An 11,924-nucleotide genomic window follows, 5' to 3' on the forward strand; every position below is an offset into this window, starting at 1 on the left:
AAAAATTTGGACCATTTCTCGATTTGTGCGTGTCATCCTTGCGCAGGGGCCATGCTAATCTTCTCTGTATCGTTCCAATTTTATCGGATGTCCCCGAAGGGACGCTCTTGTCTTCGCACGTTTGCGATTATTAACGTTTAAAATGGCATGTAACTAGACAATGTGGGACTCAGTTTGTTCCCAACTAAAAGGCCCGTTTAGATGGTTAGGCTTTTGGTGGGTTGGTCTTCCACGCGTCAGTTTCACCAATTTCAATCTGCTTGTGATATCTCTGCCGCCAGTGACAGCTGGGCGTGCATAAATTTATCTTTTATATTTTTTTAATATATTTAAATACTTTTAAAAAATAAAAAAATATATCAATATATTAAAAAGAAAGAAACAAACAAATTAAATATATAAACGGTTAAAATAAGGAAATAAACTCAAGCAATATACTAATATTTTTAATTGCTAAACATCAATCTATACTAAAAAAAAAAAAACTACAAAATAATGAAATAAAAATAAATTTACATACATAATAAGCAGCAATGCTTTACACAAATATGTATTTTATAAAACTGTACTTATTTCTCACAACTTTCACATACGAATTGATAAGTTGTTCCACGAAACTCTTTGATATCAAAATACCATCTGGAAAGAAGATTTGATATCATTGCAATAGTTTTGAATATATAAAATTAATATTCACATAACTAAATTCTAAAATTCAATTTAAAATTGATATCAAACTTTAATTTCCCTTCATTTGATTATCCAAAAAAATCCACAACTAATTTTTTTTATTAGCTTTTTCAGGAGAGAATAAGATTCTTTCTATTTCCTTTGATAATGGATAGTACTACTGTGAAGCATGAAATATTTCAGTCATTGTATTTATAAAAATGATTAGATTATTTAAGTAAAATTACCAAAACTGTCATTTTATGCATTTTAAGTGAATGGAGAGAAAGTATCCTTGTTTGATTGAGAGAGAGTAGTCTCAGCCTTTACAAAACCGATGCATTCCAAATTCAAACACACCAAAGCAATCGCAAATGGGAAATAGTAAACCAAGCTATTTTGCAACTTTGCATTCAAGCAATGTTCGTATGTACAGAACCGTGTGTAAAGCAACTCTGCAATCAAACGGAGCACTCTCCCTTTCCATGGCTCTTGAAGTTCTTCTCCTGTGATTCCTCCACTTCAATGTCATCTGCGCCATCACGTTTAGAAAACTTTACTGCTAATCACAAATTTTCCTTCTCAAATATAGTCCAGAATCCGACTTCGAATCCCCTTCGGACTTCGAATCTCCTTCGACTGCCATGGCTACAAAGTCTACAAACACCACTACAACGCATTCCTGGTTGGTTATTTAATGGCACAGTTTGGCATTTAAATTCAAGGTCCTCAGACCTCATTGCAGGATATAGCATGCGGTGCAGTTGGGTCAGGGTGACAACTACAGGAAGTACATGGACTATTTACTTACACTCATCCTTGCTCCTGGGAGCGAAGACTGTTCCAATAATGTTACTGCTGTAAGCGTCTTGACTTCTGATTTCTGAAGGACGGGTTTTTCCTTTCAAAGATGTTGTGAAAATGAACCGTGGGAGAGCCATGCCTGCTACTTTCCTGGTTGAGATTAAGAAGCGCTCATTAACCTGGAATTCCAAAGCATATCAAACTATATACTACCACAGGAAAGTGCACACCTGTGGTGGATACATTCCTCGTAAAAAAAAGTTGGGACAACATGAATTGGCTACACAGGTATGTAATTTTCGACTCTGCAATATCAGGGTTTGATGTGGGCTGTAATTTTCGCGATTAAATGGAGGAAATGCACTATGTATACAAAATAAAATGGCAATCAAATAAGAACAGAAAAATGTAAAAGAAAAAATGAACAGCAGAGAATCAGAATAATATAAAGAAGCTTAAATTAATAGCTAGAATCATCAAAACTCTAGAGCAGTTGTCTAATCTACAGGATGGAAAACCAATGAATCTTATACTTATACTATCTTTTTGCTATTCCTATGTGAGCAACTACATGATTTTTTTTTTCTCTTTTGAAAGAAATTCTAAATCTGAAGTAATTTGAAGAAATATGGCACACCACAACTCCATAAGCGTGGTCAACATCATGAATATTGACGAGCAAATCAAATTCCACGATCAAACCAAACCAAAACCAAAGTGTTGCATAGCTAAATCTTTGGTTCTATCCATCCGTTCACTTAATTTTATTTTTTCTCTCCCGATTTTGTGGCCCAACTTACTGAATATGATATCCTTAGTTGGGCCAACATTATTCCTTAGCAGCTTCTAAAATGCTAACAGTATCCCATCTGCAAAATTAATTGGTTAAAGCACATTCTTAGAAAACTAGTCAGAACAAGCACTCGTACCTAAAAAACTGCTAGTTTATAGAGTCAGATTAAACCTTAAATCTTTGTGGAAATTTAGCACACGTACTAAAACTACATGAACCACAAGCGGCACCAAGATTTGCGTAGATGCTAGATTGACTATCTAAAGCAGAAAAAAGACCATCAAACTGGAGCTCAATAACCACTCCAGCAATGGTCATGAAATGCATCTACTCCGCACACGACTTGGTTCCCGAAGGCAAGGCAGCAATTGAGATCAACTCAGTGGGTCCATCTTGAATCCTAACCAGACCAATGCTCACAACGGGTTCAACTTATTCTCTGGAATTCACAATGGGGGACACTAATGCCTCATGTGTGAGAAATTTTCAAGGTTTGGGGCCTTAGGCCCGAGCAGGAGAGATCATTCGGAACTTTACAATGACAAGTTACGGCAATGGTTCCTCCTATAATCACTCTATGACATTCAAGGCAGACTCAAGTGCAACTCCCATCAGTTTATTGAGCTTCAATTAGAGACAAAGAGGTGATCTTGTTTTGCGGGCCTGTGAGTGAGTATGTCATTCCTCGCTCTTTCTCTGGGTTAAGGCCAAGACTGAAATTTGGGGTCCTATTTTTGCATTACATTGCCACCATCATGCAAGTAATTCGGTAGATCTTTGGTAGCATATATTATCTTTTTTCCTCAAACTATCCCCGTTCTGAATGAAAAAATTATGAGAGGCTTCTGATTATTTAGCACCAAAGCTTGAAAAAGGAAAATAACACAAAAAATGGTTGAAATTTACACGATGAAGTTTTAAGGCAGTCTAAATGCAATCCCCAAGTTCCGGATAGCTACATGTATGGTGTGTGCGCACCTTCATTAAGAACACCGCTACTGAAAAATGAAAAGAAGATTTTCACAACGTCAAAAACTACTACGTTAAAGACATTCCAAGCTTCAATATTAAAGAATATCAACTATCAGGACTCGGAATTTGAAAATCACGCCTCCGCCCAAAATCCTAAAGAAAACCTAAAGAAGAAACCATCCTTACAGAAAAGAAACCCTAGTCCCAGTAGGACTTGCCGGGGATCCCAAAAGAAGAGAAAAGTCCCAGCTTTACCTCCTCCCACGAGCACAACAAACGCAGCGGAATCCATATAAGCGCAGCTTGATCGGAGAGAGTGTACATTGCTGCTAAATCAGAGAGCAAAATTTGGGAAAGGAAAAAAAAAATTTGGACCATTTCTCGATTTGTGCGTGTCATCCTTGCGCAGGGGCCATGCTAATCTTCTCTGTATCGTTCCAATTTTATCGGATGTCCCCGAAGGGACGCTCTTGTCTTTACTCGTCTGCGCTTATTAACGTTTAAAATGGCATATAACTAGACAATGTGGGACTCAGTTTGTTCCCAACTAAAAGGCCCGTTTCGTTGGTTAGGCTTTTGGTGGGTTGGTCTTCCACGCATCAGTCGTTAGTGTTCACCAATCTGCTTATGATATCTGTATGAATGCTGAGTAGTGAAGACAGCTGGGCTTGCCGTTAAGCATAAATTTATCTTTTTATTTTTTTTAAATATTTAAATATTTTTAAAAAATAAAAATATATATCAATGTACTAAAAATTATTAAAAAATAACTTAAATAATATTTACAGTATTATAATATGTAAATTTCGTGCACTCTTTTATTAAAAATAAATAAATCTAAAATTTATATGAAAAAAATATTTTTTTTAATGATGAATCCTAATTTTATTAAAAAAAGTGTACTAGATTTGCTCATCATATAATTAGATCTAGGATTTCTTAGATATTTTTAATGGATGGAATAGTAAGAAAAATCACAAATTTACAAGAATTTGCATAGATTTCAAGAACTTCTTAAAAGTTATTTACACCCATCGCCACTTGACGTTACCATGGTAATCAGCACATAAATTTAATTCATAACGTCTTAAGAAATAGACCTGCTATTAAACATAACAACCTTTTTCAACAGAAGGTAGTCTCTCATGGTTGATGCGACACTACAATAAAAATCATCTTGAAGAACCATATGAGTGGTTTAACAGTAAACTTAATAGAAGTAATGATACGTATAGTCGTAAATAAATAAATTTCGCATAAGTCTTTTGTAAAAATGCAAATTCTGCTAAAAAAGAATGATTTTTTTTTATACTCGGGCCTACATTTTTACAGAAGCTTGCACAAAACTTGTCTAATTTAAGACGCATACAAATCATTTCTCAACTTAATAAAGCAATAGAATTCGTACAATAACCTAAGAGTATTGATTTTATGATTTGAGACCATATTGAAAATCACTTTATTTTTATTTAAGAAAATTCAGTTTTTTTAAGAAAGATTTTTAATTATAGTTTTGGAATATAATTATCGAACGAAGATGTTCCCAACACAGTTCATCAAGCAAATCAAATGAATCAAGCGTCAGGCCGAAAATTGTAAGAGCTCATTGATTGTTAGGTAGTACTATCACATTGGTTGGTTGTAAAAATTTAGAAGTATTATTGTTCTTAGTAACGAGATAGTGAGATAAAATAAAATAAGATTAGATAAGATGATTTTATATTAGTTGAATAAAATATTATTAAAATATTATTTTTTAATATTATCATTATTTTAAAATTTGAAAAAATTAAATTGTTTATTATATTTTTTATAAAAATTTGAAAAAATTATAATGATAAAATAAGATGAAATGATTCATGCATTCAAACGAGCCCTAAATCTCACTTTTCCTTTTTTCTTTACGAAGTTCTTAGAAGTACACAAGTTCATTTCAACTCCATCTCTATGTTACTAATCCATCCTTAACACTCTTGGTATCAGATTCTCTCTCTCTCTCTCTCTCTCTCTCTCTAAATTCTGTCTTCAACCACAAAATAGACCACTCACTCTTTAAAACCAAGAAGGTGAACAAGGTGTAGTGTTTTGTTGAAAATGAGAGTATTGAAACTGATGGCAAAAATACTTTTTCTTTTTTTCTACCAATATTGAAAGAAGCATGTCACCCATAAATCTGCAAGTTATATATAACTTTGCTAATCTGAACAAAGAGTAGTGTTTTGCTGAAAATGGTAACACTATTAAGTTCAAAATCACATGATAATGATGCTTATAAATTAGACTCATCTCAAAATTAACATTAATAAAGCTGTAAAACTTTGTTCTACCTATAAGGAAAGAAGCATGCCACCTTTCAAATTTTTTCGGGGTTAACGTTGAGTAACTTAAAAATTTTGATAACCCACACCACGATTCTCAATCAGCAAAATCAATTCCAATCAAAAAGCATCGAAGTTAAAACGTCTAGAATCAATGGCCGCTAAACGGAGAAATATGATGTTTTAAAATCGACTAATGTCATCGTCTCAACATCTATCATCCTTTCATTATTCTATGATGTGATATTAAGTGATTGAAAATTATTTATTATATTTTACTTGTGAACTTATCATTTAATACCACATTATGAGATGATGAGAGTTGGGATGATGAATAGATTTTTTTCTTTAAAATCAGTCACGTTAAACCATTTAAAACGTGTTAAATCAACAAGCGTGACCTGAGATGACTATTGGTCCATCACATTGTAAATATATAAAATAAATAATAAAATCTATATCTTTTCATTAGTTTAAACTTTTGGGACAAGTGATGATTTCACATAGTATCAAAGTAGAGGTCCTGAGTTCGAATCCTAACTCTACACTCTATCTTATTTAATTAAATATCCCACATGTTGGTATGCACGTGAGAGAGAGTGTTAAGATATAAAATAAATAATAAAATATATCCCTTCCTATCAATTTAAGTGTAAATTTTTAGGATAAGTAGTGATTTCGTGCACACACATTGGGCCATAGCTAGCTGAGGGAGGGTGTAATCGATGTTGGTTGCAGAAAAGCATGAATTGAGCTGTCTACATTTTGGGCATAGATTGCTTACGAATCAAGTTCTGCTAAAGACTAATGTGTAATACTTTTTTTTCTTTGAGCAATATAAGACACTATAAATAAAAGGAGAGACGCCTTTTTTTTTTTTTTTTTCTAAAATTATTCAAATTCAAATATCCAGAGAGGGAAGATCCAACCTGAAGAATAAAAAAGAACTGACTTATCCTTGAACCGAAAGCTTCAACATTACCTAACTCTGTCACCCTTGCCTTTTAAGCAATAACTCACGTTCAAAGCTCCCAACCATCATACTTTCTTCCTCCATTTTCCCTCAATCCTGAGTGCATCATCAATGAACTTCACGAACTAGTAGTTTGTGTGTCTGTGAAAGCTCCATTAACCGATATCAAATGGACAATCAGAAAGGCTCATTCCAGATGCCAGTTAGAATGAGAAGCTCTGCATTGTTAGAAACTTCATGTGGATATTTACTTCAGGAGCTGCAGGCAAGCCCTTTTTTTCCCTATGAATTGTATACAAAAGTAATGTTTATGAATCTTTCTCACTCTGTCTTCTTTTACCATAATTTGGGAAACAGATGATTTGGGATGAAGTTGGAGAAGACAAATTTGAAAGAGAGAAGGTTCTGCTGGATTCAGAACAGGAGTGTCTAGAAGTTTACAGGAGAAAAGTTGATAGCGCCAATGTATCTAGAGCTCGCCTGCATCAGGAGTTGGCAGAAGCTGAGGCTGAATTCACCCATCTTCTTCTGTCTCTTGGTGAAAGATCTCTCCCTGGACGGGTACCCTACTTGAAAAGTCTTGTTTTATTGAGAAAGAACTCAGAATTTCATTGAATTAGTTATAATGGACAGTTGGCCATCTGATCATTGTTTCATGGCTGACTTCCAGTCATGAAATATGCTTTTAGTTGAGTCTTAAATGGACTGATACTGAATTTCGTCTGAACAGCCAGAAAAAATGAGGGGAACACTGAAAGAGCAGCTAGACTCAATCACCCCGGCTTTGCGGGAGATGCGGCTGAGAAAAGAAGAGAGGGTGAACCAATTCCGAGCATTGCATGAACAGATTCAGAAAATTTCCGCAGAAATATCAGGTCAATCAGAGAACCATGATTCATCATCAATTGTCATGGTGAACGAGAATGATCTTTCATTAAAGAAACTAGAGGAGTATCAAGTTGAGCTACAAAGACTCCATAATGAGAAGGTACCATTAAGAGTATAAGAAATTGTTTTGTGGACAACGATCACATTTTTCAGATTAGTTATTGCTTTACTCTTTTTACTCTTATTTTCTTTGAAGAATGAAAGGCTCCAAAGAGTAGAAAAGTACACAGACAAAGTCCACAACCTATCTGCAATATTGGGGATGGATTCCTCGATGATCATCACCAAAGTTCATCCAAGCCTGAATGAATTATCTGGGATGTCAAAAAATATAAGCGACAGTATTTTGGCTAAACTCAATAGTACGGTAAAGTCTCTGGAGGAAGAAAAGCAGAAGCGGTTTGAGAAGGTAATACTTATGTAGCTATGATCATTGTATTTGAAGCATGGATAATGATATTCATGCAACTTTTTTTATGACTTATTAATGTGATGGTATCACTCCATAAAAACTAAAACAATTTTAATTAATTTTAATTTCAAAGTTTAACTAATTATCCTCCATATAAATGTTGTATGTTTATCATTATCCGTGTACGTAATGACATGTAAATTGAACTCAATGATGAACAGACCTAATCCAAGGTTAAATCACACAAATTGAATAAGAGAAAGATATTTGCAACTGTGAATTGTGTAACTGCCACATAATCATTTTGAAAAGTGAATAAAACATGAGACCAACATAAAAACAAATTAATTTTTTAGTAGTGGATCCCACTCTTTTTCAAAGCGATTACGTGGCGTTTATGCACTTCACAGTTGTATGTAGAATTACTCATTGAATAATAGTGGTACTAATCACCTCCAGCTTCAGCCATTTGTTTTGCTAGTTTCCTTTATTTATTTATTTTTCTCTTTGGAGATGCAATATACTGATAGATAAAGTTAGCATATGTCTTCATATAATTTTGCAGCTGTGCCAACTTGGTAGAGCATTGACAAACTTGTGGAATCTTATGGACACACCCTTCGATGATCGACATTTGTTTTCACATGTTACCGATTTATTATCAGTCTCGTCTGAAGAAGTATCAGATCCAGGAAGCCTTACCTCAATTATAATTCAGCAGGTCAGTATATAATGTTTTTATGTCACTCAAAAAAGTTTTGGAAACAATAAGACATGACAATGTAGTAAACTGTCCAAGGCTGAAGCTGAAGTCAAGAGGTTGGATCAGTTAAAAGCAAGCAAGATGAAAGAGCTCTTCCTCAAGAAACAGAATGAGCTGGAGGAGATATGCAATAAGACACACATGGAGATTCCTTCACAGTCAGATATGGATAACATAATAAACCTCATAAATTCTGGTGCGATTCTGAGTAATATGTAACTGTTTTCTCAGAAATGATCCTTTTCATCTCAGATTTTGTCATTCTAGCTAATGTGGCGTATTTTAATTGACTTTTATTAAGTCGCTAAAATTGTGCCACATCAACTGTATATGACCGAAGATGACAAAACTCAAGATGAATAGTAGCATTACTCTTATTTTCTAGAGGTGTGGTGATGTTCTTGTTTGAAATTAAAGGATCCCACGAACTGAATTGAATGTGAAACAGGGGAGATTGACCATGCCGATCTCCTCATGAGCTTGGATGAACAGATATCACGAGCAAAAGAGGAAGCTTTTAGCAGGAAGGTGATAATGGAGAAGGTGGAAAAGTGGATACTGGCACGTGATGAGGAGCTCTGGTTGGAAGAATATAACACGGTTATCAGATACATATATTGCTTTAGATGACAAGTTTCCTCCAACCTTTTACCATTTCCATTACATGTTTTTGTTAATCCAAGTATGCTTTCAGGATGAGAATCGATACTCAGTCAGCAGAGGTGCTCACAAGAACCTGAGACGTGCAGAACGTGCCAGAATAACAGCCAACAAAATCCCAGGTGATATTCAGAAGCTTTGTTTTTGTTTTTTGAACGCCTGATTGCATTGCCAGGCCGTGTAAATAAATGAAAGCTTTTAAAGACTCGTAACAAAACTATGCTGATATTGCTGAAACATTTTTCCATGTAAATACTAACCAAGTAGATGGTAAAATAGAAAATATCAACAAAATACAAATAGAAAAATCTACTAATTTTAGACAGCTTAAGACATTTTACAAGGCATTACAAAATATTTGATTGTATGCGATTTCAACATGGTTCAACTGCAGCTTTGCTAGATTTGCTAATAGCAAAGACAAAAAGTTGGGAAGAAGAAAGAAAGAAAGTTTTCTTGTATGATGAGGTACATATTCTCTTGCTCGTACTATTTTCTGATAAAATATTGCATGGAGTATTGGAAAGTTTTTGAGGTACATATTCTCTTGCTCGTACTATTTTCTGATAAAATATTGCATGGAGTATTGGCTAAACATGTAAATAACAAACATCATTTCACCTTTAGTGAGAGTTGATATTCAGAGATAATAGAAGATAGTGTCGACTAGAGTTTCAGAGACAGTAAAATCTGGAGTAAAATAGAAATCAAGCATAAGCAAGAGCATTTATTATGAATCCACATTAAGGATGACTCTCATTTTCTGGAGATTTTCTTCTGTTAATCATCGATTCCATACTTCTCTTCCAGTCAATGGCAACTGTAAGATAGCACAGCAGAAAAAATACCTCAAGTTCAGCTTATAAAATTGCTCCACAAGTTTTTCCAGATTGATAAATCTCTAATGTTTCCTCTTAGTGGTAAAGTGTACTACGTAGTATAAAATTAGAGTAACACTTAACAAATCCACAGCCTAAACATTTTTTCAAGAGAGAACAAAAAGGGAGAGTTTTTTGTATATTTTCAGATGGTCCCAAAAACTAATTGAAAAAGACTATATATAGTCCTCCTCTACATGGCTGACCTTAAAGGTCAGCCTTCAATTGCCATTTTGAAATGGCAGTAATGCATGGCTCAAGCAAGTAACGCATACTGTGGTTTAAGGAGGGGTTCAGCCCCACATGGGCGCCCCTCCATCTAACAGGCAACTCATTACATCATATGCCTATATAACCATGCTCATATAGCAGGTTCTGACTTGCTCAACTGTATTCGTTCTAAGTATAGTGGAGGGACCTCCACTAGTATTTAATATTTTATCATTACTTTTTCATCAATTTTTCACTATTATTGACAGATCATCTGAGATCACCTCACTGCCCAAACGTACCCTATGGCCTCTTTTGCAATCAAGCAAAACGTTACTGCCGATGCTTCAAGCCTGAAAATGCAACTGCTTGTCATAAATCAAACGTGAAAATGTAGCTGCTTGTCATAAATTTCTCGTCACGCAGCAATTTCAAACTGCAAAATGTTTTGTATGGATGGTTTTAAGTATGGTAATTTAAATGAACCTTGTTAAGAAACATAACAAATTTAAATACCAAGAACCTGACAAGAAGAGTTTAGTTGAGAACTCATCAAATCAGTTGCACTCCAACTCCTGCGTTCTTTTTAACGCCTGACATTTTCAAACTCCTAAAAGTTTGCAATTTTCTGTGTCATTATGGTACTAAGCATCTGGACAGACTCATTTGGTAAGCCATTAAATTGAAAATGACATATTCTGCTGTCTAGGTACCTCTCTTGGCAATGTTGGAAGAGTACAACATGTTAAGGCAGGAAAAGGAGGAGGAGAAGCAAAGACAAAGGGTTGGTGTAATAAAATAATGCAATAGCAAGTTAAAGTTTTTTTTCTCTTTTTCCTAATCAAGTTCACATATCTATAGCATTCTCCTTAGTACGTCTTCAAACTTTCACAGTAACCAGTTTTTCCTCATCTTCTCTCTGATATGTTCTTCCACACAGGAAAAGAAGAAGGTACAAAGCCAAGTAGTAGTTGAGCAGGAAAATTTGTTTGTATCCAGGCCAGGAACCAGCAGTCGGCGGCTTTCAAACAGAAGCTTGAATGGAGGATTCAACAATGCTATGCCTTTAAACAGAAGACTTTCTCTGGGCATCCAACACTTGGGATCAAATAACATTAATTCGGCAACACAAGGCATATCTTTCATAAAGGAGGGAAGGAAGGCACCAGGTGAAAGGATGTTTGTCCGACCAAGCCTTGCTGCTTATCTTAGAGATGAAACAGCCTCAGTGGTGTCAACATTTTCTGGTCCAATATCTCCCTGAAATTTGTGTCTGACTCATGGATCTTCATGCATGATGAGACAGAAGACAGACATTTTGAGAAAATTTATTGTCTTGAAAACTGTAATAAATCCCATAGATGGATAAATTCAGGTGTTTATTGCAGATAGAAATAGCTACATATTTATGTATTTCGTTGCATTTACCTGGATGTCTACGACCTCAGGACATGATGACATATGTGATTCCAAAGGCAAACAAAATAACATTTATCTCATCATTGTATCAGTACCAAATATGTGTACAATTTGCAGTAAGATGTATCAAATCAAATAATATAGGTGGGTGTGTTTTTGAAGTTC

General features: G+C 34.8%; 1 protein-coding gene, 1 long non-coding RNA gene and 2 other non-coding genes across 4 annotated transcripts; 1 reads left to right on the forward strand and 3 right to left on the reverse strand.

Annotated features, from left to right (window-relative positions):
- Positions 1 to 103, reverse strand: LOC121258904. Its single transcript, XR_005939456.1, has one exon. It is a non-coding gene; the product is annotated as a U6 spliceosomal RNA (small nuclear RNA).
- A 908-nt stretch (positions 104 to 1,011) lies between these two features.
- On the reverse strand, positions 1,012 to 3,730 carry LOC121257347. The gene is made up of 3 exons (XR_005939203.1): positions 3,425 to 3,730; positions 3,173 to 3,264; positions 1,012 to 1,652 (listed from the first exon to the last, which is right to left on the reverse strand). It is a non-coding gene; the product is annotated as an uncharacterized LOC121257347 (long non-coding RNA).
- Positions 3,602 to 3,704, reverse strand: LOC121258905. The gene has a single exon (XR_005939457.1). It is a non-coding gene; the product is annotated as a U6 spliceosomal RNA (small nuclear RNA).
- A 2,764-nt stretch (positions 3,731 to 6,494) lies between the features above and the next one.
- Positions 6,495 to 11,924, forward strand: LOC121257348 (65-kDa microtubule-associated protein 8-like). Its single transcript, XM_041158318.1, has 11 exons — positions 6,495 to 6,794; positions 6,887 to 7,090; positions 7,260 to 7,517; positions 7,614 to 7,826; positions 8,395 to 8,550; positions 8,629 to 8,788; positions 9,041 to 9,192; positions 9,287 to 9,374; positions 9,647 to 9,720; positions 11,050 to 11,124; positions 11,281 to 11,924. The coding sequence occupies exons 1-11, from the start codon at positions 6,699 to 6,701 to the stop codon at positions 11,602 to 11,604; spliced, it is 1,800 nt and encodes a 599-aa protein (XP_041014252.1). The 5' UTR covers positions 6,495 to 6,698; the 3' UTR covers positions 11,605 to 11,924.

This window comes from Juglans microcarpa x Juglans regia, chromosome 3S (genome assembly GCF_004785595.1).
Source record: "Juglans microcarpa x Juglans regia isolate MS1-56 chromosome 3S, Jm3101_v1.0, whole genome shotgun sequence".
Lineage (NCBI taxonomy): Eukaryota > Viridiplantae > Streptophyta > Magnoliopsida > Fagales > Juglandaceae > Juglans > Juglans microcarpa x Juglans regia.